A 27,301-nucleotide genomic window follows, 5' to 3' on the forward strand; every position below is an offset into this window, starting at 1 on the left:
ATGCGCATGGAGCAGCATGTGTGAGAGCGCTCCCACGCTATTTATTACAGCCATGCCAAGAACACACTCCCACACCGGGCACCTAGTCAGACTGTCTCAAGAGGTAATTTACAAACCTCTGACAGTAAAAGTACCCCTTTGAGGCTGGCATTTATCCTACTGCCACCTGGAGAATTGGAGCAGAGCTTAGAGCCTCCCAGTGTGCGGGGCGGAGAAGGCGGATTCTCCAGGGCTGCAGAGGGGACCCAGCAAGTGAAAACCAAGGTGCCTAGGTACCAGCGTACAGTTGGATGCGAGGAAAAAATTAGGTGCTCTATTGCATGGCAAGGTGAGTATAAATAATAATAATGTACTGTGTACTGAAACAACTGGAAGAAAGGATTTCAAATGCTTTTGCCTTGAAAAAAAATATATAAAGGTTTGAGAAAAAAGAGTTACTTACCCCGATTTGAACCTTACACAATGTATATATGTATCATACCATTGTATGATTCCCCATAAATGGGAATTAAAAAGGAAAAAAGACTGGGAGTTCAAGGAAAGGGAGCCCAGTCTTAAAGGGGCAGATATTTCGGAAGACAGATGTTTATAGAGAATGGTTGCCGCCCTCCAGGGGACAATAGGCACCAAAATGAGGCAGGACATGTGGTGTCCACACCCAATATGTGACAACCATCCTTGACAGAAGCCAGTCACTGAGCACTGTGGTGGGACTAGCTTTTATTTTCTTCACTCTAACTTTTCTAAAATGAGCATGTGTCATTTTTAGATTCCAGAAAGATTTCTATGTCTACTGTCTCACAAAAGCACTTGTAACCTATCTGCATAGGTCACTCCAGTCCTTCACATCGCATTTAGGATGTGTGGATGGCTCCCTGATGTTCTTCCTTTTGCTTGTCTCTGGTTAAAGGTGGTGTTGCACAAGTTTGGACTTCGTCAGGAACTTGTGGGCTACTTTGGCCTCTTTCTCATTCAGTTTTGCAAGGAGGGCAAGCTTTCTGGTAAGAAGGAGTATGTATGGGCAGCCTGGGGATGGAGAGGGTAGGTGTGAACAGAGGTTCAGCCCAGGAGATTCAAGAGTCATAGCGAAGGGGTTGTGGTGTTAGGACCACTGTTCTCAGTTCTGGATCAAAAATGTGGGGAATAAGAGATTGTGTTCTTGTTCAGAGTGAGCTGGGATGAGTAGCCCCAGAGAAACAGAAGTTGTTAAGAGCAAGACCTTGGTCATTCTGGTACCTGTTCTTTTCTGTGCCTGCCAATTCCAATCTAATGTCCTCTCCCATTCACCCCTGGGCCTGTCCTGGCTTCTGGCCATGGGCCATGCCTCATCCTCCTTGTGAGTGCTAGACCCCAGATTTCAGGACATCTCATACAGTATGTCATCTCCTTGTTAGGGAATATTTGTTATCAAATGTGGATGATATGATAACTTTTAGATTCCTTAAAAAAAGTTCTAATGAGAGATAACAGTCTGATTTCCGTGGCTATTGCTTTCCATTCTGATTCGTTCTTCATATTACAAGGCTTTTAAAAATATGAAATGGTATTAGTTAGCTTAGCTTATGTGTTTTCTCAAGAAGCAGTGGGAGGTGGTTTGATGGAAGCCAAGGGATGTGGGAGACTGGGCCCGAGGAGCTAAGGCCAGCCATGGCCCTGGGCATCTCTGGATCTATTTCTCCATCTGTATCACAGTGTAACTATCCTACCCAAGGACCTGGGATTTGATGCAGATCAAATAGTATTTATTTTTTTATGAACTTCAGAAAGGTAAAAAATTATATCCTCATACAAGAGAATATTCTTAGTGTGATTTTCCCCCCAAAAGTAATGTCTTCCTTTCTCGTTTGAAAGCTTCTGTGGGTCACCTCTGTGTGCTGTTTTGACTAGCCTGCCTTTCTTTCCCCTGTCTCTAGTTGTGAAGAAGTTGACAGACTTTGAACTCCCTTACGTTTGTCTTTGCAATGCTGAGGTGGAAAACTGTAAGGTTGGACTCAGAAAGTGGTAAGTTGTTATGGTGGCAGAAACCCTTGCGGATCAGAACATATCAGTGTCTCACCATGGCCTGCCCACAGCCCCACCATAGGAGAGAGACCAGGAACTTGGGGAAATTAAAAGGAAAGTCATGAGGAAGAGAGAGGGTGACATGAACTGCAATATTTGTCCTAAAGAAGATGTGGAGGATGACTTTCACCAGTCTCAAGGGAATCCTTGGGGATATTGTAATGAGGACTGTGGCCTCCATTCTGCTGAAAGGCAAGCAAGAAAGGAAGCCTTGAGAGACAGCAGTAGGGGCAGAGTAGATGGGAGCAAGATGTCATGGGTTTGCTCTGGAATGGATTCCTGACTGTATTAATGCAAGGATTTGTTGATAATTACCCAGCAAGTCTGATTCATCTCTTATTGCACTGTAGTATTCCCTTGGAAGCAAAAGGTGAACTCAACCAATTTGCAGTGAATTTGAACTCTTAAGAATTCAGCTTGCATTCATAAAGGCTATGCCAGGGTTGTATGTACCAGGGCTACTCATGTTTCTAGATCAATAGAATGCAAGTGTTCCTCTGCAGAAAATCCTATCGTTCCCCAGAGACAGGGGTCCTCTGGAGAACATCAGACAGACAGTGACAATGAGAAACAGGACATTTACACACCTGCAACCTTATCATCTGTAGCCTCTAGAATTTATTACCTTTGCTACTAAAGTTTGCTTTCTCCCAGCCCCATTATTCTGCAACCTGAGTGCAGAAGCCTTAAAGAAAGGCATTTCACAATCTGGGGATAGTAGTTAACTTGACCTTGTGATGCCTTACTAGAGCTCCAGTTTATGGTTTTGAATTTTAGGATATCCCCAGCAAGGATAGAAGTTAATTGCTCAGAAGTATTCTGAGAAATCATCAAAAAACCCTGAGAAGTAGGTAAGGACTTGGGTCCATCTAAGAGTTAGAGAATAACTGTTTGTAAGCTGCTTACTACAAAGTGGCTGAGCATGGTGGTTCCTGAATCAGAGTTCCTGTACCTAAGTCCCAGCTCTCAGCTTCATAACCTTAGCCAAGTTACTTAAGCCCCTAATCCTCAGTTTCTTTATCTGTAATATGGGAATAATAGTGTTTTCTTCCTAGGATTTTTTCTTTTTCTTTCTTTCTTTTTTTTTTTTTGTATTGGGTATGAACTCAGGGGCACTCAACCTCTGAGCCTTCCCCATCTCTCTTTTTTTTTAATTTTAATTTGTTGTATATGACAACAGGTTGTATTACAATTCATATTACACATATAGAGTACAGTTTTTCATATCTCTGATTGTACAAAAGGTAGAGTCACATCCTTCATGTCTTCATACATACACTTAGAGTAATGATGACCATCGCATTCCACTGTTTTTCCTACCCCTGTGCCCCCTCCCTTCTCCTCTCTCCCCTTTTTCCCTTTGCCCTATCTGGAGTTCATTTAATCCTCCCATCCCCCATCCCTATTTTATAGTTTATTTAGAGACAGGGTCTCACTGAGTTGCTTAGCACCTAGCTAAGTTGTGAGGCTGGCTTTGAACTCACACACCTGGCCCTCTTAGGGTTCTTGTAGAGTGATTATATATGCTCCAAAAGTTTTGGTCATTTTTTTAATCATAATATTGATGATATTGATGATCATAGCAACCATAAAAGTCTTTGGGGCTTAGCTTTTTCACTTGAGATCACAGGAGAGAGGAGGATTCTGTCCCTAACCTTGAGGCTTGAATTAGAAATCAGGCTTTGCCTATGTCTTCATTTAAAAAATAAATCCTAGATGGTAAATGCGAGATAAAATACCTGCCAATCATAAGCCAGCAGCAGGGCTAAGCAGATCATCTGTGAGTGTGGAAAGAAGGGAGTTTGCTTCTGTTCCTGGAGCTGAGGATCAGGTCTTCAGATCCTCAGCAGAGAGATCTCCTGGGGAGAGCCTGGCAGAGCCTCCCCGTCTTTCCAGTGGAGGTTTTACCAGGTGGAGGTAGGGAGGCCAGTTCTAAGAGCTGCGTGATTCCAGTAGGTGAGGCCTCTTCTTCCAGTGATGATATGGTTTCTTCCAGACCAGATGGTACCTGCTCTGTACCTCCCACTGTCTCCAAGAGCCCCATCTTAGGATGGGTTTGGGGTCCTCCATCTTTCTTGTGTGACAGACACTATTCTGTGCTCCACAGGGTCCTCTGGGATATGGTAAATAGCTAAATGCAATGTCAGCAGGAATACTTCAATTGCTCCTCCCCACCCCCAAAATGAAGTTGACCCTCAATCTCTATTTTCATCCCTTTCTGAGTCTGTCAGCCCTGCCAATCTAGTCACACTGTGCTTCCCGGAACAGTCACTGCTTGCCTCTGCCTTCCGGTTGACTGTAGATCAGTAGATCAGGAAGGGCACGCCCTTCCTATTTCCGCCCATTCTTAGCATGCTGCTGTGCATACACAGCCCTGAATTTCAGTCTATTCTGGTGATTCTGGATCTGATAGACAGAAATGCTATTTGCCACTTATTCTGCCAAGACCCAGAGGGGCACCTCTCAACAGAGATTGGGGTCTTGACATCTCTTGTCAAGAAAACTTGATCAGAGCAGTGGCCAGGATAAGCTCGATGCTGACAAAGCACACAAGATGGATTGCTAACACAGGCTTGGGGAGCAGGGCCCCTGGGGAGGCTTGCAGAAAAAGGGACATAAGTCAGGGCAGGAGGGCCGTGAAGCATGCTCTGTCGGGGTAGGAGGAGAGCAGAGAAGCTCACTTGGAATGTAGAGTTGGGTATGGGAATGATAAGAGATGGAATGGAAGTGAGGGTAGGGGTGGCCCCATAAAGGACCTCAGAAGTAAACAGAATAAATGACCCAACTCCTACAACTCCGACTGTCAGACAACAGCCACTTGTGTTGGGCTGTGAGCGTGAGACTGAGGCAGAAAGCCTGGGAAGGAGCTTCCCTAAGCAGCTCAAGTGAGTAGTGAGGGTGGCCAGGTAGGCAACGGTGGTAGAGGTGGGGCAGGTGACCATGCCAGGTGTTGAGGGGTGGGGAAAGGGAATCCAGGACTGGGTGGCCAAGAGTGAGGCTGAGTGGGACCAGGAGTGCAGACCATTTCCCCAAAGCTTTACTATTTTATTTTTTGCATTTTTACTCTCAGAGCTCATCAGGTAAGACTCATAGCATTACAAAAAAAAAAAAAAAATGGAACCAGAAGGGCTGGAGGGAGACAGTGAAGGCTAGGCAAGTGCAGGGGGCAGAGGGGGTGGCTTTGTGATAGAAGGGGCCACTGCTTTCAAATGCACTTCCTCCCAGGTGTGCCATTAGCCTGTCATATGAATTCATGTAATGCTCCTAAATTATGTAGGTACATGGATCCAGCCCTTGACTCTGTGCTGATGGACTGCAGAGCAGCCGTAGATCTGCTGTACATGCAGGTGAGAATCCTGTGCATTTAGGCCACTTTGTTTAGAATCATTAAAAAATATGTAATAGTTAAGGATTTTTATCTCCATACCTAGAATAGGCAGAGTCAACTACAATAGAGGTGACTAGGGACTGGGAGAAAGGAGAAGGGAAAGTTACTATTTTACAGGTATAGAATTTTTGTTGGAGGATAGTGAAAATAATTTCAGTATAGATAGTGGTAACGGTTACACGATATTGTGAATATATACAGTGTCACTGAACACTTATGAATGGTGATAAATCTTATGCTTGCATATATTTATCACAATTTTAAAATTTAAAAAGTAGAGCAGTTTAGAAGAGGGAAATACTATTTCGATCTTTATTTTAATAGTCACTCTGTGAATTTGCTGGTGACCCTGTCACCTAGGCTAATTAGATGAGACTACAAAGGAAAACCCTGCAAATGTAAGGCCACACATGGTCCCTAAATCTCACTCTACATAACCTGCTGTTCCCTGATCCAGGAGAGGGCACACCTGCTCTAGGGCTGGCTTTGTGGGCACATAGCCCATGCAGTCACATTGTGTCCAGTGCTCAGAAGGCCCTCCTGGACTTGTCTGATGCTCTGCTGTTGCCATTTTTAAATTCTTAATTACTTTTGAACAAGGGCCTCTGCATTTTCTTTTGTGCTCTGTAAGCCCTGCAAAATATGTAGTTGGTCCTGCTTACCTTCACCTCCTAACCCCGCAAAAAGTAAATTTAGAGTTCAGTCTCCTTTCCCTTCCCCTGTCTTGTGTGGCAAAGGTTCTGCCAGGCAGTGAAATGGTAGCAGATCCTGCCTCTGATGCGCCCTGGGGACTCCTCCTCAGTTCTCTACTGCTTTGCTGGCTGTTCCCAGGTGTCCCGGACACCAGGCCAGGGTGCTTGCCTAGCATGTGTGAGGCTCTGGGTTTGATCCCCAGCACTCAAAAAAGAAAAGACCAAAGAAACAGTAAAAGAAGTTAGAAAAAGGTGTGCCCCTTCCTTCAAAGGGGCTAGCCTCTTGTCAGTGCAGTGACTTGTTGAGGGGGGTGTGGGCTGATCCCTCGTCCCCCAGCACTGTGAGGCCACATGCAGGCACATACGTTCCCAGTCCTCCTGTACCGATTTCACCCAGCCAGAGTGGAGTAGCCAAGGCCTTCCTTGGACACACATGTGCTCTCCATTTCTCACCATTGTACCTTCTGCAGAGCGTGTGTGATTGAAACTCTTAAAAACCACGACTTCTGTGATTTTGCTTGACTGTTAAAATTAGGTTCTGTATGAGTCCCCATTAGCCAGTGTTCAGGCCCCATGTGACTAAGTAGAGATTGTCTGGACTTGACTCCCCCATGGTCTGACCATCTGGGAGGGAGGTCCTGTACATAATGAATTTGAGTGATGACTTGTGAACCCATCATCAGGGCCATCTCTTTTGAAAGATAGCCAAACAAAACCAGTTGTCCTGCTTACATTAAAGGACACTTAAATCTCAGTGCTTGAGAATCTTGGGTAATCCCGATGCTGAATAAGTCTTCAGCCAACACTTCCTGCCGTGGTTGCTGTTAATTAGCTATGCCTCCTCTCGGACATTGTACCCTGTGTTCACTGTCCTTAGGGGCTCTGACATCATATCGAATTCATGAAAATGATCGTGCTGGCTCCAACCTGGTACAGTATGCAGGTTCACTTTTGAGGACATTTAGTGACAAAGAGAAAGCCTTGGGGAGGGAGCTGCCTACCCTGTAAGAATTCAGCATCTTGGGCAACAGTACAAGGCTTTGGTGTTGTGGTCAGACCAGGGTTTAACCTAACTCCTGCCACTTATTGACTGGGTCAGCTGGACCTCATCTTATTCATCTATAAAATGGTGATAATCATTCCTGTCCCATAGAATAGTTAGGAAAAAGTCAATGAGAAAACCTAGCTAAAGTAGACTGTCAACAAATGTTATTTTTCTTCTCTTTAATATAAACAGAAATGCAAAAAAAAAAATCTATTCAGCTTTTCATTTTCCTTTTGGAGATAAGGCATACCTAGCCAGGACATAACACACAGACTTATGTTCAGGCTAAGGCATAAAGAAAGTCCTGGTAAGTGGTGAGCAACTGTTGAGTGTTTGCTGTATATAGGACCCTGGGCAGATGCACTGAGGTGAAAAACACCAGTTCTTCCCTTGAAGGGTTGACAGACTGAGGAACAATGGAAAATGCTTTTTGATCAGGAGACACAGAAGTAGCTACTTGGCTGAGGAGGTGCACCTCACACCAGAGCTCCTGGGGCCAGGCTGTACAAGGGGAAGGGAGCTGGGAAGTGTTCCAGAAGGTCCCTGCAGCACAGGCAGGCTGCAGCCAATGGGCTTTATGGCTTCCATTTAAAAATATATATATTTATTTTTTACTTATAGGTGGATACAATATCTTTATTTTTTATATATTTATGTAGTACTGAGGATCGAACGAAATGCCTCACACATGCTAGGCGAGTGCTCTGCCCCTGAACCCCAACCCCAACCCAATGGCTTCCATTTTTTACCTGGCTTCAGAGCAATCCTGATGAGCTTCCTCAGGGGGCAGATGTCTTCTAGGAGTTGTTCTGCTGGGACCCACCTTGGATTAGGAGACTACTGAAAAACCCACTAGGGCTTTGGAGTTTGAAAACATTTGTGGATGGTGGTGACACAAAACTGAGCAAATGGGGCCCAGTGACACATTCAATTTTAATTTTTTAACATGCAAAAGAAATTTTTTTTCCTCTTTTAAAAGTTTTACAAATCTAGAAAACTGTACAACAAAAGTTAATGTTCCCCAAGACCTTAAATGAGCTATGTACTCCCAACTCTTAACTTTTTTTGATGTGTTTATTTCATATATATTTAGTTTACATGCACATCCACTTCCTTGATTTGTAATGCTCTTATGAGATTGTTTTGATATATATTTATTTTGTTGTTTTATAAAAAATTAGGGTCTATTATTATACTCTTATTTTATAACTTGATATTCTTCTTTTCATGTGTCAATTTTCCCCACTTTAAAAATGTTCTATATAATTTTGAATGAGGGAATAACCTATTATTTGTTTAAATGTATGATCAGTTACTTATTTGGGGGTATTTCATAATAGCACCTACCTCACACAGTGGCTCTAAGGATTACTTTTGTTTTAGAGAAATTAGAACCTTGCCTGATACATAGAGAGCACTATACAAACGTCCCTCAGTATCCACAGGAAATTGATTCCAGGACCCATGACAGATACCAAATTTAAGAATGCTTAAGTCTCCTCAATAAAACATTGTAGTATTTCCATATAATCTACTCACATCTTCCCAAATACTTAAATTTCTTGATTGCATTATTATAATACCTAATGCAGTTTAAATGCTATGTAAATCATAGTTAGATTGTATTGTTTAAGGAATAATAATGAAGGAAAAACTAAAAAATAATGAAGAAAAATAATGAAGTCTAAACATTCAGCACAGATGCAGTTTTCCCCAAAATGTATTCTATCCATTTTGGTTTAATCAGTGAACGTGGAACCCAGGGGTACAGAAGAGACACTGTGTGGGTTTGCCAATTTTAATAAATTAAAAATTTTTTAAAATTATTACAAACAGTAGCAGCAATAATTTTATAAATATTTTCCCCACATCTGTGCTTATGATTTTTACAGGTAGTTTTCTATTTGTATCACCAAATTAGCTCTAGAAAGTTACCAATTAAGCCCATTAGTCCTATATGGAATGTCCAGTTTCCCCAAACCCTTGTCAATTCTGATTGTGTGCTTTAGTCTTTGCCAAATTAAGAGGCAAAAATTTCTTTGATTGCTAGAAAGGCTGAATATATATTTGTTATCTGGAATTCCTTTTGATCAATTGTCAATACATATCTTTTGTTCGTCTTCATGTTGGGGATATTTACATTTTTCCTGTTGCTTTGCATCAATGTTAACTCCATGCCATATACAATACAGTCATTTCCTCTGGTTTACCACTTGCTTCTCTGTTTTGTTCTTGGTGGGTTTATGTGCAGCTATTCATGTTTTTGTGTAATTATATATGATTACTCCTTCATTATGACATTTTGTCTGTATACCTTTAAAAAAAATTGTTCTTACCTTAAGATCAGATAAACATACTCACCTTTATTTTTCTGGTTCTTGTGGGGGAGTATTTTTTTTTTAACCAAGTGTTGCCTATTGTCCCCAAACTGTTGTACAATCTTTTCCTACCCACTAATTTAAAAAGCAACCTTCCTGTCATGTTAAGTATCTACATAGATCTGCTTGGGACTATTTTTATAGCCCTTCAAACATGAGTATGTTTTTGTCAGATTAATTTATTTCTGCTAAAGTCGGTAAATTGTCAATTTCCGTTGTTTGAAGGCAGTACAGGACATTGAAGAAGGATGCGCCAAACCCACACAGGCCCAGAGGCAGGAATTAGAGGCTTTCCAGAAAGAAAACAATCAAATAAAGGTGAGTCAAAAACTGTACCAAGAGACATCCTTAGAAGGGAGTTCGTATTACAATTGAGCTGTTGCTATAATTTATAAACCCATTAAATACTAAAAGTAAGACTCTCTTTAAAAAAAAGAGAACACTTTCATTGATTTTTTTCTGATTATAGAATTAATAAAAGCTTATTGCTTAAAGATTCTAAAAAATACAGACAGTATGTTATGAGTTCTTTGCCAAGTTAATTAATGTAGATCCTCCACATAGTTTTTACGACTCCAGAGTATTCCTCGTTTTGTGGTTGGGTTATCATTTAGCTAGCCTATTTCTATTATTAGAGTCAGGTTGTTTCTAGCTTTTGCTGCTATAAATCACTTTGGCAGTGAGCACCATGAGGTCCAGGACTGTATCTAATTTATACCTACTCTCTGTGTTCCCAGCACCTGGAACAGGTCTTGGTGAAGCTCTGAGAATACTGCAGCCAACATCTCCACCTTTAGCTGTGTGTTCTGTTATTCCATGAGAACATCCATTTTTAAGCTTATATGACAGCAGTACCCACTCACATACCCCCTGCCCCCGAGCAGTACGTGTGAGTCCAAGGCAGGCTTTAGCAGAAGGCATGGCCTCTACCTCACCATGCTGTTTTTTCTCATTCTTTAGACTTTGCCTGTGTTTGCAACTGCAGCATTGGTTTGAACAAAATGCCACCAAAATGTAGAGGGCTCATTTGATTTAGGTTGACCTAGAAAATAATTCTGCAAAGGCTCAGATACTTGGAGATATTTATGGATGGATTGCAAAAAAAGAAAAAAAGAAAACAAAAGGAAAGGCACCTACTGCCAGTTTAGCATTTCCCCCTTGGTATTCCACTTCCACTTTGCTAAGACAGAAAACCCTGGGAGTTCAGTTTCTTGTGTATCAGTACATTTTGACAAGTACAGCTTCTATTTTGATGTGTAGTACTGCTCCTTTGGTCACAGTTACAAGTTGTGTACACCAAAGCAGTGCATACCAGCTCTAACTTCTTATTTTAGCAAAAATACTGTTTTTACAATGTATCTGTGCTCTAGCGAATGTGTATTTGTATTTTTTCTGCAAAACAAATTTTATCTTCTATGATAAACATTTCACCTAAAAATGCCATATGATTTGATATTGTCTTTTACAAACTTTGAATACACAAATTAGATTTTTAAAATTGAGTCATTAATGAAATGAACTTGTTTTCTCTCACAGCCTCTAAGTGTGCTAATCCATAACCAGCATTATTTAAGTGTTTGTAGAGTTCTACTGCTAATGGAACAAACATATTAACAATTTTTGCTTTGCTTTATATACATGTACAGAAAAACTTGCAACTGGAAATGAGTGAGATTGACTTAAAGAGTCATTTGATTGGAATCAGCATAGTTATTGGGATAAGCTAACTATGGCTCATGGGCCACTTTTGTATATGAACTTTTATTGGCACCAGTCTTACTTATTCATTTATGTATTATTATCTAAGGCTACAGTAGCAGAGATGATAAGATGCTTCATAGACTATATGTCCCTAAAGCCAGAAGTATTTATTATATGGCTCTTTACAGAAGACTTTGCCAGCCCCCTGCTCTAAATGGAAATAGACAAACATATCTTCTGCAGCTATATATATGAAATTGTCTTTTTCAGGTATATTCTTCTTAAAAGAACTAGTTTTTCAAGTAGATGATCCTTCCAGGTTTCTGCCTTCTGGTTTTCATATAGTTGGTGATATCACAGCATTCCTTTATGAATGACAAATACCAATAAGTATGTTGAGTAAGTTACTTATTTATCATCAACGTCCTTCCAAAATGGAACCTTAGTTTTAATTAAACACTTTCATCTCTTCAAATTCATTGCAGCCAAGAGTTTATTGCAATTTTACAAAGTGTTTTCAGATAAGACTTATGCCACATTTCAAGTAAGAAAGTATCTTAGCAAATGCCGGAAACCTTTAGATGGGTTTTACTACTAAGTGATATTTAATGTGATCCAGATGCCTCTCTAAACCACATTAAACTCTCTCTTTTTTTCTGTGACAAAAAGACTCAGTACCATGTCCTCCCACTCTGTAGTTTCTGATTTTCCTACTGACTCAACCAGAGGCTAGGCTGCTGAATGCATCTCTTAAGGTGAAGCACGGGCCGAAGCTGTTCCACACGACTGGCAGAGACAGTAGCTTCAAATGCTCGTGCTATCATCGTGAAATCAAGAGTCTGGTGACCCTCTTTGCTTACATTTTGGCATGTTTCACTTTATCACAGAGCGCCTCACATGGTCCCTTGCTTCAGGAAAGGATGGGGAAAGAGCAAGGTTGTCACGGGGTGGTAGTCTTTCTAATTTTCCACGTGCTAAACTGAGAATTCTGTTCTCTGTACACACATCTCACACTCCATTAGACCAGGACCAGGGTGACAGCTGTAAAAACAAGGTGGAGGTCACCAAACCCATGTTAGCTCGTTTTAACACAATCATTCATAATAATACATGGTTAAAAAACTAAAAATCCTGGATAGATGTTAATGGGACAGGATGCCGGGACCACAGGTGTGAACCTCTGTTTTGAGGTTAGTTCAGAAGCAGATGAAAAAGCTAAACTTTACAATTAACATAAAAGTGACCCCTTGGCATTTAGACGCTGTCCACAACTTGCTTAGGAAAGAGACCTACTTGTGCTCTAACTTGCCATTTCCAAAGTCTCTTTCTCCACCGTCGTATAAAGTAGCCTGAAAAACGACGACTTTTCCTCCTATTTAGATCTCAGGTTGATTTTTATTTTATTTTATTTCTTTTTGTACTGGGGAGTGAATCCAAGGGTGCTCAGCCACTAAGCCACATCCCCAATCCTTTTTGTGTTTAATTTAAGAGTCAGGGTCTCACTGAGTTACTTAAGGCCTTGCTAAATTGCTAAGGCTGGCTTTGGACTTGCGATTCTCCTGCCTCAGCCTCCCAAGCTGCTGGAATTATAGGTGTGTGCCACCACGCCCTGCTTAGGTTAGTTTTAAAAATTAAAAAGAGATATACATTGGGGACACAGTGGTGAATGAGGCAGGAAAGAACCCTGCCCTACAGGACACACCTTGAATTTCCCCAGGGCTTATTCTAACAGCATATCCAGCCTGCTGTTTGAGTGGCAGGGGGTTCTCACCTGAGGTTTTCACCTGCTTCAAGTGGTCTTTTGCTTTCTCCTCCCCCTCACCACGTGCCTCCGCAGTTTTTGGAGCTGTCCCAGGAGGTGCGACACTACGGATGCATGCAACTGGACCCATGCACCTGTGACTACCCGGAACCAGGCTGCAGGGCTCTTCTTTCTGTGGGCAATCATGAGATCAGCTGCTGCATAACACTGCCTGACAACCAGACCCAGGATGTCACCTTCCAGATGAGCAGGGTGAAGTGCTGGCAGGTCACTTTCCTTGTGAGTATCTTGGCACCTGGCTTTGCCCATGATTTTAAGATCCTGTTGCTCTTGGATGACAGAGTTGATGCTAGGGAGATGGACTGGCCATTGGATTCTGGTACCTTGTGCAGAGGCATCTAAACCACTTTAAACATCACTCAGAAGTACAGCCTGTCTAAAGTGGGAATAGATTTCCCATCTGGGGCAATAGAGGCAGTAGAGGCACCGATCTTCAACAGATCGGTGGCAAGAGTGACAACAGAAGTTATAACAGAAGTGATGAGTACTTTCTGTGTGCTGAGTGCTGGCAAGAAACTGGATGCTGACCAGCAGAGCCCCTGTGGAGGAGCCATGGCAGCCTGCTTACATTGCTATCTTCTTGAATGCAAACCTTTCTGATCAGATGTATGGAGTGCCTACTTGGTACCAGGTCCTATGCTGGCCTCGGCCACATCTGTTACTTAATTAACTTCTAACCAGTGCTCAGTGAGCTAACTGGGATTATCATCTTTATGCAGAAGACAAATTGGCAGAAGAGGAGCTTCTAGAGCAATTATAATACTCCACCACCACCCACTCGCTGACTTCCAACCACGGATGTCGCCGATAGAGACCCGCTCAGTCTGCTCCCTTGCCATCCCTCAAAGATGTCCCTTCTCTCCACCCTCACAGCTTGGTCTCCATATTCCCCACATGGGTGGATGGCATAGCATCCTAACCCTTCTCCTTTCCTCACTCTTTCTCCTTTGGAGTCAAAGAAAATACATTGTATGAGTTCAGTTCTTTTAAAGTTATGGGAAACTTGTCTTGCAGCCCCCAATTGGATCTATCTTGGTAAATGTTCCTTATGCACTTAGAGTGTCTTTGGCTGTTGGGTGGAATGGTCTTTACCTGTCAGTTCCTTTAGGGATTGGCTTTTCTTTTTACTTTTTTTTTCACAGCATAATTCTTTGGAAATCCATCCAAGTTGTTGTATTTATCGATGGTACAATATGTTCTTTGTATCGCTGAACAATAGTCCATGCTATGGATGTACTAAAGTGCAGTTAACTATCCCTTTGAAGGGCTTAGGGTTCTTTTCAGTTTTTAGCTCTTATGAATATAGCTGTTGTAATATTCATGAATCAGCTTTTATCTGAGCTCAAGTCTTCATTTCTCTGGAACAAATGCCCAGGAGTGCAATGGCTGGGTTGATTGTTAATTACATGTTTAGGTTTTGTTGTTGTTGTTGTTTAGGAGAGAATGGAGAGAGAGAGAGAGAGAGAGAGAGAGAGAGGGAGAGAGAATTTTTAATATATTTTTTTTTAGTTTTCGGCGGACACAACATCTTTGTTGGTATGTGGTGCTGAGGATCGAACCCGGGCCGCACGCATGCCAGCGCAGCGTGCTACGGCTTGAGCCACACCCCCAGCCCCACGTGTTTAGGTTTTAAGAAATTGCCAGGCTGCTTTCGAGGACGGCTGTATCGTCTTATATTCCCATCAGCAATAGGAGTGATCCAGTTTCTTTGCATCTTCACCAATAATTGGTGGTATCACTATTTTTTTATTTTAGTCATTCTGGTAGGTATGTAATTATTATGGTTTAGATGTGGTGTCCCCTGAAACCTCATGAGTAAGACAATGCAAGAAGGTTCAGAGGAGAAACGATTGGGTTGTGAAAGTCTTCACCCAATCCGTGAATTAATCCCCTAATCAGGATTAACTGAGTGGAAACTGAAGTGGTAGGGGGTGGCTGGAGGAAGTGGTTCATTGGGGGCATGACTTTGGGGTATATATTTTGTATCTGGAGAGTGGAATGTCTTTCTGTGCTTTCTGATCATCATGTGAGCTGCTTCCCTCTGCCCTACTCTTCCTCTATGATGGAACTGGCTGTATATGGACTGAGACCTCTGAAATCAAGAGCCCTTAAATAAACTTCCTCCTCTATAATGGTTTCTGGTTGGGTCTTTTAGTTACAGTGAGAAAGCTGACTAAAACAGTAATGGTATCTAATTGTGGTTTTAATTTGCATTTTGCTCATAGCTAATGATATTGAGTGTCTTGCAGGCTTATCTGCCATCTGTTTATCTTCTTCAGTAAAATGCTTCTTAACATTTCTTTTGTCTATTTTCTAATTGGGTTGTTTAATTCTCTTTTCTCTTTCTTTCTTTTTTTCTTTTGTGATATTGGAGATGGAACCCAGGGCCTCACCCATGCTAGACAAGTGCTCTAACACTGGGCTACACGCCAGTCAAAGATTATCTGCTTTTTTAACTGTTGAGGCTTGAGAATGCCTTATGGATACTAGATGCTAGTCCTTTGCTGGCCATCTGATTTGCAAATGTTTTTATCTATCTCTGTAGTTTTGAAAAACTTGGTAGAGCAAAAGATTTTCATATTGGTGAAATGCAATGCATCCATTTTTTTTCTTTTATGGATGATGCTTTTGGTTTCAAGCCTAAGACCTCTTTGACAGACCCTAGATCATGAAGCTTTTTTTCTCTTGTTTCTTTTCTTAAAGTTTTATAGTTGTAGGTTTTACATAGAAGTCTCTATATAAGTAATTTTGAGTTGGTTTTGGTATAGGGTATGAGACAGATGTCTCCCTTTCTTGCCTCTGGAAGTTGCGTTGCTCCGCGTCTGCTTGTTGACAAGCCTGTCTGTCCTAAATGCAATGGCTTTTGCATCCTTGTCAAAAATTACTAAGGCCCATTTGTGTGGGCCTCCTTTTGAGTTTTCTGTTCTGTTCTGCTGGTCTATATGTCTGTTCCTCCACCAGAACAACACAGTCGCTTTCTTTCCTTTTAACAGTCTTACTAAGATGTAATTTATGTACCATACAATTCATCCACATGAAATATACAATTCGATGGTATTCAGCATATTCACAGTTGTGCAACTATCACCATGGTCATTTCAGAACACTTTTATTGTGTCAAAAAGAAGCCACATACCCTTTAGCTGTCACCACCCTGTGACTAGTTTTTTACTAAGCATAATGTTTCCAATGTTCATATTTATTATAATATGAATGAGTACCCTATTCTTTTTTATGACCGAATAATATTCCACTGTATGAATGGATATACCACATTTTATTAGTCTAGTCATCATCCATTTCTATATTTGGCTGTAATGAATTAAGCTGTTATGCACATTTGTGTACAAGCTTTGGGTGGGCATGTGTTTTCATTTCTCTTGAATATAAACCTAGGAGTGGAATTATTGGGTCAAATGGTAATTCTGCATTTCACTTTGAGGAACTGCCAGCCTGTGGTTCACATTAGTTGTATCATTTTAGTTCCCACCAGTAGTGGTTGAGGGTTCTAATTCTCTCACATTCTTGTCAATACTAATCATTATCTGATGTTTAAAATTATAGCCAGCCTAATGGGTCCAAAGTGATATCTCATTGTGGTTTTCTTTATTTCAGTCTTTCTTCTCTTTGTGCTTCATCTTGGGCACTCACTATTGGTATGTCTCCAAGTCACTGATCTTTTCTCCTCTAGTGTCATAATGTGCTGTTTATCCTGTCCAGTGTGTTTTTACTTCTAATATTATACTTTTCATCTCTAGAAGTTCCATTTGGATCTTTTTTTGAAAAAAATCTTCCATTTTCCTCCTCAACATGCTTATGATTTTCTATAAATTCTTCAGTGTGTGGAGCATATTTTAAATATAGTCGTGCATTGCATAATGATGTTTTGAACAATGACGGATTGCATATACAGTGGTGTCCTATAAGATGATAATGGAGCTGAAAAATTCCCTTTGCTTAGGGATGCTGTAGCTGCTATAATGCCATACCACCATTGTCTCTGGTGGTATTGGTGTGACCAACTGTACTGCTGGTTATATGTAGCCTACACAATTATGTACAATACATAATAATAGTAATAATAAAAGACTATGTTTCTGGCTCATTTAATTCTTATACCTTATATCATTAGAGTGTAGTCCTTCTACTTACTAAGAAAAAGTTTACTATAAAACAGCATGCCACGTTGTACTTATAGTGACTTTATACATTCCTTGATTGCATCAAGAGGCCACATTGAGTGATTGATGTGGGTAGAGCATTTGCATAGCATGCCCAAGGCCAGGGTTAAATCCCTCTCTCCCCCACATAACTGTCACATCAAGTGATTGACCTGTCCTATCTAGGTTTATGTGATCTTCACACAATGACAGAAATGCTTAACAAGAACATTTTTCAGAACATAGTCCCATTGTTGAGGGACACCTGGATGTAACTTTTAATATTTTTGCCTACTAACTCCATCATCTCTGTCACTTCTGAGTTTGTTTTTAGTGATTGGTTTCTCACCTGTTTTGCATGCCAGGTATTTTGTGGTATGCTAAACGTGAATTTCACATTGTTGAATGCGGGATTTTCTTGTATTCCTTTAAAAATATTAGACTTTGCTTTGTAATGCAGAACATTGAGACTGTTTTGACTCTTTGGAGGCTTGCTGTTACACTTAATGGAGGTCCAGGATCATCATTAGTCTAGGGCTAATTGAACCCTTTACTCATTAGCTACCTCCCTAGGACTCTGCCCAGCATCTTGCCTAGTACGGCCTCTGTACTTGGTTGATGGGAATACAAACTCTGCCCAGCCTGTTTGCCAGCTCCTGGAATTGTTCAGTCTGCTGCTTTTTGGCGGGGTTGCTCAGATCACTACTCAGGCAAAGAGTTGGGAGGAGCTCTCTGGAGTTCAGGGTATTCTGCCCTGTGAATTCTTACCTCAACTGCTTCGAAAATTTCTCTTTCTTCTCAACTCAGTAAGCCCTCTGGGCTCTGTTTGGGGTCCCTTTCCTTGCTACGTCTTGGAAACTCCTCTAGTGAGTAAGCTGGGGGAAATCATGGAATTATGTATTGTTCATTGTCTGCAAAGAGCTGTTGCTCAATTTATGTTTTTACACCCGTGCTGTTAGACCAATATATCTACAATATCAATCCAGTGGAATTATCCAGCTTTTAAAATCCTTTGATGTCTGTTGTCTCAGGATAAAGTCTAAAATCCTTAACGTAGCGTCTAAAGCATGTAAGAATTGTGGTTCGTTAGTGGCAAGCAACAGAAACCAACACAGCAGACTCCAGCCAAGGAGGGGACGCATGGCTTAGAAGGATGTGGAACAACCTACAGAGTCAAAAAACTGAAACTGAGGCTCAAGAGAGTCACGAACCAAAGTAGCTTTCTAGGAAACAGGAGTTTAACCAGGATCTGCTGCTTGGATCTCTTGACTTTGAATCAAAGAGGGTCACAGAGAACATCCGTCCCATTGGCCTGAACTTGGGTCATATGTCACTCTCTGAAAATCCCACCTTGATAGCCTACTGTGGAAGGAGGATGCTTATCCCAAAGAAATATGAGACACTTTTACTAGGAGAAAGAGTCAGAGTCAAATTTTGCTATGTAGTCAAAAATTGTAGATGTTCCCTGCCAGGATTTTAGGATCTGTCCCTATCTCACCTCTCCCAGCCGACTGTGAGTTTGGAGCCTGTGCTACACACCATCTCTCACAGCATCTCCAACACGCCAGGCTCCCTCAGGCCTCAGGGGATTTGCATTTGTATTTCTTCAAACAGAATTCACCCCTCACTTTCCTCTCCTTAAAAAAAAAAAAAAAAAAGTCCCCCTCCCCCACCAAAAAAACCCACCACAACAAACTAGAGCAGCTCCTACTTCTGCTCAGATGCCCCTCCCTCCCAGGGGCCTTACTTTGCCCTCCTAGCCTGAGCTAGGTGCCCATTCTGTTTCCTTCCCTAGAGCTGCCTTTACTTCCCTGATCACATCATGCTGTGGTGATGTACCTTCCTGGCTTCTCAGTTCCTAGTAATTTCTTGGATATAGGGACAATCTTATTTTGATATTTTGCCTAGCACAAAAAATAGGCACTTAGACTTCTATTGAAAATCAAATACTGTCTTTTCCTCTGTCTCTAGGGAGCTCTGCTGGATACAGATGGACCCCAGCGAATTCTCAATCAGAACTTAGAGCTCAGATTTCAGTACAGCGAGGAGAGTCGCTGGCAGTGGTTTGTTATTTACACCAAACAGGTGAGTTCTCAGGGCAGAGCATGATAACCCTTTGTGCTGGAATGCTGTCCTGCTGGTTGAGGTGGACAAAGCATATTACCGTAACCCAACAAGAGCAGGAGACTCGAGTGTGCTATGCACGTTTTTTTTTTGGACTGTAATATCTCTTCTTTTCTTCGGGTTCTGTTTTGCTTAATTTTGTCAATCACTATGGCCTTCGTATCAATTAGAAATGAATTTAGTTATTGGGCTAGCTTTCCTTCCCTGTGACAAAATACCTGAGACAAATACACTTAAAGGAGGAAAGGTTTATACTGGCTCATGGTTGCAGAGGCTGTAGTCTATAGTCTCTTGACCCTATTGCTTTGGGCCTGGAGTGAAGCATAACATCACAGTGGGGAGCACATGGTGGAACGAAGCTATTTACCTGATAGTGGTCAGGGAGCAAAAAGAGGAAAACGTAGTGACCCAGATCCCAATATATTTTTTAAGGACGTGCCTCCAATGATCTAACTTTCTCTAACTAGGACCCACCCCTAACATTTCCACCACCATCTATTAATGCCATGAGCTGGAGACCAGGCCTTTAACACATGCATTTTAGGGGGACATTTAAGATCCAAATCTTAACAGTTGCCCAAGTAACAGAGACTCAACTAACTGGCTGAGCCATGGGGTGAGCAAACTAGTTCTTAAAGGTCTAGATGGGGAATGTTTTAGGATCTGAGGTTCACGGTCTCTATTGCAACTACCGAGCTCTATCAACAGCAGCCACAGATGATATATAAGCAAATGGGCCTGGTTGGGTTCTAACAAGACTTTATTTACAAAAACAAGTGGTGAGCTAGAATTTTTTTTTTTTTTTTTTGCTGATCCCTGGCTTAGACAATATAGATTTTATTATCTCACTTAATAGGAATATTGAAAATAGATGATTTGGAATCTTTATCATTTCTTTGGCCTTATCTAAGCAGATAAAAGGCTTTTTTTTTTTTTTTTTTTTTTGTACTGGGCCTGGAACCCAGGGATGGAGTCTCACTGAGTTGCTTAGGGCCTTGTTAAGTGTTTGAGGCTGACTTTGAACTTGCAATCCTCCTGCCTCAGCCTCCCAAGCTGCTGGGATTATAGGTGGGCACCCCCACATCCTGCAAAAAAAGCTAATTTTTAAAACACCAAATCCAATTGAAAAATTTTTATTGAGCTACTAAACTAACTTATGCTATTTCAAATTAGATTCAAAAATACAGGATCTCTAAAATGGAATAAAAATAACACTTGCATTGACATTATGTTTAACTTGAGTCCCACTAAGTTCTGTAGAACATTTTGATTTCCAGTAAACAAAACCCTCTTCCAACCCTCCACTTCCAGTACAGTTGTCAGACATCAAGGCCCTCTGAAAAATAGAGTACTGAACCGCAATCCTAGGTTGAAGACATGGGTCCTTTAGGTTCATCTTAAATATGAAACATCCTAGGGAAATAGTAGGATGGTTTGCTGAGATAAGATTTGCAGTCACTTGCAAACACAGAGAGATTTTTGGCAGTGAGACCAACCCCCTATCCACCCCTTTAGAATGCTAAGTGCAGTTAAATTTTATGATGGCCTTTTAATCTAAACAGTAGCAAATGAGTTTTCGCCACTACAGAGTGGTGCAATAAACATTCTTTTAAAGGATTCCTAGTAAGATCTTATTTCCTGGGAGTGTGAGTTTTATTGATGTACTTTTACCACAGCCAGAATATGACTTGTGTGCCTTGTAAATACAAACAAAGCCTTGGGCCCAAATCTTTTTTATTTCTTTAAACAAAAGCTTAGTTTCATTTATTTATTTATTTGCAGTTGGATTTATTTGGGGATCAAACCTAGGGCTTTGCACATGCCAGGGAAGCTCTATACCACTGAACAGCATCCTCAGCCCTTTTCATAATTTTTTATTACAAGACAGGATCTCACTAAGTTACCAAAGCTGGCCTTGAACTTACGATCCTTCTGCCTCACCTTCAAATAGCTGGGATTACAGGTGTACACCACTGCCTAGCAAAAACTCAGTTCTTCGTGTTGAATAAACCTGACTTGGTTTATAGTAGAGTCCTAGCCAACATATTTGTGCACATGGGGTGGAAAGTGGAATCAGTCTGTATCTTGAAGCATCCTAAAATTTCCCCCTGGCTGCACCAGTTCAGGAGTTAATTGTTGACTATTTCATACTCTGGCTTTGTGAGCATCACGAATATGTGCAGATAAACGGGGCTAGTTCTTAGCCAAGCTAGCAAGTCAAACTTTGTGTCTGCATGTCACATTTCTCCTCTTTTCCACCTTTTCCCCTTAAGTAAATTTCAATCTTGTGCTCCGTAGTCCTGCGAGACAGTGCAGAGTTACCTGCTTGCCACCCATCTCTGCCTAATTCTGCCATCTGTGTTCTATCCTCCAAGGCCTTTCCACTTTGGCTGCCACCTTGGCCTGGGTTTCTCTCTGTCCCCTCCCTCCTCTCTATCATCCTCTCCAACACAATGATTATCCCTGAGTACAACCCAGTGCTGAGGTCCTAGAGCCCCAAGCTATGAGTTCCAGTAGTCTCAGACCTTCGTAGGGGGCAAAAGAGAAACAGCAAACCAAGAAATAAGAGCAGGACAAGAAAGGTGAAGATCCTGGAACTAGGAAGTCCCCGCCTTTGGGTAGCAAGAAGTACAAATGGCTTGACTTCTCTTCTTTAAAAGTCAAGCCATTTTCCAATGAGAAGCCATCTTTGGAAACTGAGCACTGTGTAACTCTCACTCAGTGGTGAGTGTCTCAGCAGTAAGAATGATTAAACCACAAATGATCAGGGGACAGCTACCTGCCTTGCAAATGAGTGATAAAAATTTTTTAAATGAGAGTGAAGAAAAACAACTCACTCTAAAAATTTCAGTAAAAGTAATAAGGTTCCTGTATATTCTTTCAATCAGGTTACTCTTTATGCTTCATAACAAGTCTCTCAATAATGATGGATACAATTAAATATCATCAGTTTATTTGATTATGATAGTAAATAGTTCACATAATGTAATGCTCATAGAACATGATCTGCTTGCAAAACAATAGAAAATATGTAAGAAAGGAATTTTTAAAATATTAGTAATGAGATTGGGCCCATTTTTAGCTGTCCTTAAAATTTACCATAAATATATCTATATAGTTGAGGGAATTTATAGAGTTTTGTTGTTTGTTTGTTTTGTTTGCTAATTGCAATTTTATGCAAATTTCTGCAAGTTAATGAAGAAATCTAAATTCTTGAAAACATGCTATTGGATTTTAAGCAGAGTTCAAAATCTGCTCCGTGGCACTAGGAAGGGAAGGAAGAAAATGAAAATCTCTTTAATAGAGTGTTTTTATTTCTGGATTTTATAGGCTTTTCTGCTGAGTAGCTGCTTGAAAAAGATGATCTCAGAGAAGATGGTAAAACTGGCTGCTGAGAGTCCAGAAATGGTAAGTGCTGTCCTCTGTGTCCTTGTTCTCTTTAAGTTCCCACTGTGAGCCAACACTGGGGAGACCAGACCGCACCCCTGAGTCCCCAGGCTCAGGTCTGGTCCCCATGGTGGAGTCCACCATGCTAAAGTGAGCTCCTCTGGCCTCTGGCGCTCCACGGTCAGGATGGCCAGGTGGGAGTCTCTGGGTCTTTAGAAATCAAGCCATTTTTCCAATGAGAAGCCATCTTTGGAAACTGAGCACTGTGTAACTCTCTACTCTGTCTGTAATGTTTTATTTCTTCCTTCCCCTTTATAAATGGAAGCTTTTGGATTTGTCATAAAAGCTACATCCTGAAGTCAGGATCTTGAAGGGATCTTCGACACAGTGCAGAGGATCTTAAGTAGGCTCTAGAGTTTTCTCTAGAAAGAATCCAGAGTCTCTTCCAGATACTTCCTTTGTGCCAAATGGAAATTCCGTTAACCTTAGGTGGAAGCCAGAGTGTGAAAGAAACTCTCAAGCCCCTGTGTTGTTTTTGTTTTCTGTTTTCCCTTTTGCTCAAAGTAAAAATAACTTTAGGTGGGTATGGTGGTACACACCTGTACTTCCAGCTATTCAGGAGGCTAAAGCAGAAGGCTCATAAGTTCAAGGCCAGCCTGGGCAACTTAATGAGACTGCCTCAGAATTTAAAAAAAAAGAGAAAAAGAAAATTTTAAAGGCTGGCAATGTAGCTTAGTATGTATTACACATTGGGTTCAATTCCAAATAATGAAAAATAAAAAATAAGTTACTTTTGAGTCTACATTTATTCATTAAAGGCCTACTAAACTCTCTGAAAAGGTTGGTAAGCAAGCTATAAAGCAAAAAATTGCTGAGATTTAAAATTTTTCAAATTATATTGAAAAATATGCATGTTCCCAATGAGACAGTACAGTCTGATTTTCTTAAATGATTACAAATACTAATGCCTCATTGACATTTATAAATTTAATTCTTTTCAGAATATTACACTGATCTTTTAAAAATACAATAGAAAACATTCAGAAAGGCTTTTAGTAAAATTTAGTCCATTATAAGATGGGGGATGACATCTTAAGTTTAACATCAATCTTTACTGCTTTTTTTTCCTGAGAAAATGATTGTGTTTCGAATTCATTTCTCTTCTAGAGCCAAAAATATCTTTCTAGGGGAAATAAATTCGCTGCCTCTTGGTGATTGAACAATTCAAAATGTACTGGAGAGTAGTTAAATGAAGGAGGCTCTTTTTAAACAGAGTAATAAAATCCAACCTCTTAGGCAGAATGGACCCTCGTAGGCTTTGATTATTATATATATGAAACAGAAGAAAGAGAAAAGTAATTAACTGAAGTAGCCTCGTTAAAAGGGAGAAGTGCCCTCAAATGTGGATGAATAAAACGTAAGCTACTTGATGCAGGAAATACTCCTAGGATGAATAGCTGAAGAGTTAGCTCAATAAAACAGAGAAGGAAATAACCTATTTAAAGTTCTCAAGGAAAACAACCGCATTGGCAATCCTTACATTTGCACATGAATTGGAATCTGTCATTTATCTCTGTGGCTGATAGCAAAACCCGCACCCCAGTCAATACTCTTGTATTGCTTTAACCGAATATTCCAGAAGCTTTATTTTCACAAACTCTTCACTTCTTATTTTGGTTCTTGGAAGGAAAAGTTAGGACCCCCTTGTAAAGCAGAAAAGGGCGCACAAGGCCAGGAACCACGGAACAAGAATAAGGCACCAAAAAGAGTTTTGGTTCACTGGTTTGGGAAAGGGTGAGGACCCGGGAAGTCCCGGAAGCTACAGGCGACAATAATGCCTACGGAAGTCATTGGAGGTAGGAAGGCCTAGGCCAACTAAATTGTTACTACCATTAGCCATTTGCCGATTGGAGTTTAGGGGCTGAGTTTAAGGGCCAGGTCTCTTCAGCCAGGTGAAAAGTCTCCGCCCTTGGCCACCATGGGATGGGAAGGGAAAGCTGCCCACCGACATCTCAACCTCTTTGATGTTATAGGGTGCCCCGGTCTCATCTGGCTACTTTTATTCTGGTAGGAGGGTGTCATCTAGAGAAGGTCGGGAGTTGGGGGCTCATTGGGAAGACGGCTGTAGGAGTGAAGGAGCATCTAATTGACCGCCACCCGTGAGACTTTGCTGATGCGCTTTTGGATAAATCCGAGGCCACAAGGAGCCATCATTAGCAAGACACAGATCATGAGGATGGGTGGATGTAAGGATGACATGGACATTATGCTAAGGAAGGTCATAGGCTTGGGAAAGGTATTTTAATTTTTTGATATAGGTAGTGGGGTCCGCAGAAAAGGAGCCTAAGCGTTTTTCAATTTGGGAGAGGTCTTATAGAGAAAAAGGGACATGAACTTGAACGATGCCCTCAGATCCTGCCACCTTGCGGAGAGGACAGAGAAGTTCAGGGTCTTATGTCAATTGGTGAGACCTGGTATGGGCACTTACTGGGGAAGAGACAGGGGAGGGGGGGCGTCTAACTCAGGTGGAGCCCGTTCTGGATAAGGAGTAGGATGAGGATAGGAGGGTCTGGGGGTGGTGAGGAGAGTGTCTTGGGAGGTTCAGTAAGCGGAGAGGGGTCAGGGTCAGGAGGAGATGTGGACTTGGAAGGAGGAGTTTCTTTAGCAAGAAAGACTTGGAAAGCAGAACAGGTGGAGCAGAAAGAGGGGCGAGAGTGTAAATCCCTAAAGGCTTGAAGATAAGGAACCTCTAACCACTTTTCCATCCGTTAGCAGCAAATGTCCAAATCAGTGAGGATTTTAAAAGCAAAATCCCTCAAGAGGCCATTTAGAGCCATTATCTAAAGTGTATTGTGGCCAGGCCACGGTGGAATAGAAAAGGAACCCTTTATAGCGTAAATCCTGAACAAGTCCCAATTTGGAAAAATTCATGTATAGACACCCTAAAGGAGTTTTGGGGTCCAGAGTGGACTCTGTGTTTCCCCATGGTCTTTCGACATCGGGGGGTGAGCAGGAAGGAAAAAAAGCGTCCCAATTACCTACTCTGCTCACTGGAGAATGGAGTGGGCTGGCCAGGGACTGCGACATCTCTACAATCCACTGGGGACCTAGATGGATTGGAGGGGAGTCTCTGCAAACAGGAGGGAGTCGAAAGATCAAAGGGAAAGGGACTTACCCCATCCTGCTAGATCGGATGAAGGCGGGTGGTCTAGAGATCCCCATGTTCCTTTGGCTGTTCCTTTGGTGGAGAGGACCAGCCTCAACCCCTAAAGGAACTAGAATAAGGCACCAAAAGGAGTTTCATTGGAAGACAGGGGAGCAGGGGCTGGGGGTCTCTCCTGGGCGAGGTTTACCAGTCTGTGAAAGTGTGAGGGCTCAGGAAGTCACCTGCTGGAGGCAAGAGCAATACCTACATAGGTCACTAGAGGCAGGAGGGTTAGGCCAACTAAATTGTTTCTACCATTAGCGGTTTGCCCAACCAAGTGGAGTTTAGGGACTGAGTTTAAGGGCCAGGTCTCTTCAGCCAGGTGAAAAGTCCCATGGCCACCAAGGGATGGGGAGGGTGAAGGGGAAGGGAAAGGGAACCGGCACCCATTTCCTCTTGAAAACTGAGTTTTCCAGAGTGTGTTCTAGGGCTTTCAATCTGGAGTTTCCTGGTGGATGGGGACTGGGGAAGGTAAAGCAGAGACAGAGGAACTCACTTTGAACTCACCGAGTGCTGAACTTCCACAAAGGACAGTGGACTAGAGTCATTTTATGACTTTAAGTATGTATGTTTTAGTCAGTTTTGTCCCTGCTACCAACAAAAGACCACACAGGACCAATTTTACAGGAGGAAAAATTTGTTTTGAGGTGCACCATTTCAGAGGTCTCAACCATAGACGGTCAGCTTTATTGCTGGGCTCAAGGTGAAGTAGAACATCATGGCAGAAGAGAGTGGTGGAGGAAAGCAGCTTGGGATGTGGCACCAGGGAGTGGGTGGAGGGAGGGAGGGAGAGAGAGAGAGGGAGAGAGAACATGCTCCCCTCATCACAGACAAAATAAAAGCCCCAAAGACAGGGTCTCTGAGACCCACTTCCTCCAGCCACACCGTACCTGCTTATAGTTACCACCCAGTTAATCTCTATTGGGGGATTAATGCACTGATTAGGTTAAGACTCACCTAACCCGATCATTTCACCTCCGAGCTTCCTTGCATTGTCTCACACACATGCTTTGGGGAACCCCTCATATCTAAACCATAACACTGTAAAAGTGCAAGACTGTGACATTCTAGGCAAACACAGTCTGAGCTGATACATGCACATGTCATCTATAGAAGGTCTGTGTGCACCAGGACAGACACCCCCACTTGGCAAGGTGGGTCCTGAGTCCAGATTTTGATAATCTTGAAGAATCTGAGGGAAGAGGGAAAAATTGAGAAAATTGTGACTAAATAGACCCCATAAATAAAGCAGAGGGTCCCTAGAAGCTGGTTTTTCCTATTAACATGGAATGAGAAAAAGAAATTTAGTGCTAATTTAATTAGGCAGGTTAGCACTAG

General features: G+C 41.7%; 1 protein-coding gene across 1 annotated transcript in view; it reads left to right on the forward strand.

Annotated features, from left to right (window-relative positions):
* The window catches only part of Snx31 (sorting nexin 31), a 58,777-nt gene that overhangs the window by 24,791 nt on the left and 6,685 nt on the right, over window positions 1-27,301 (forward strand). Inside the window, exons 6-12 of the mRNA XM_005316295.4 lie at window positions 911-1,001; window positions 1,914-2,001; window positions 5,339-5,408; window positions 9,790-9,882; window positions 13,103-13,306; window positions 19,219-19,332; window positions 22,702-22,779. Coding sequence (XP_005316352.2) covers window positions 911-1,001; window positions 1,914-2,001; window positions 5,339-5,408; window positions 9,790-9,882; window positions 13,103-13,306; window positions 19,219-19,332; window positions 22,702-22,779 — 738 coding nt within the window. The remainder of the gene's footprint in view (window positions 1-910; window positions 1,002-1,913; window positions 2,002-5,338; window positions 5,409-9,789; window positions 9,883-13,102; window positions 13,307-19,218; window positions 19,333-22,701; window positions 22,780-27,301) is intronic.

Source organism: Ictidomys tridecemlineatus, chromosome 7 (genome assembly GCF_052094955.1).
Source record: "Ictidomys tridecemlineatus isolate mIctTri1 chromosome 7, mIctTri1.hap1, whole genome shotgun sequence".
Taxonomy (NCBI): domain Eukaryota; kingdom Metazoa; phylum Chordata; class Mammalia; order Rodentia; family Sciuridae; genus Ictidomys; species Ictidomys tridecemlineatus.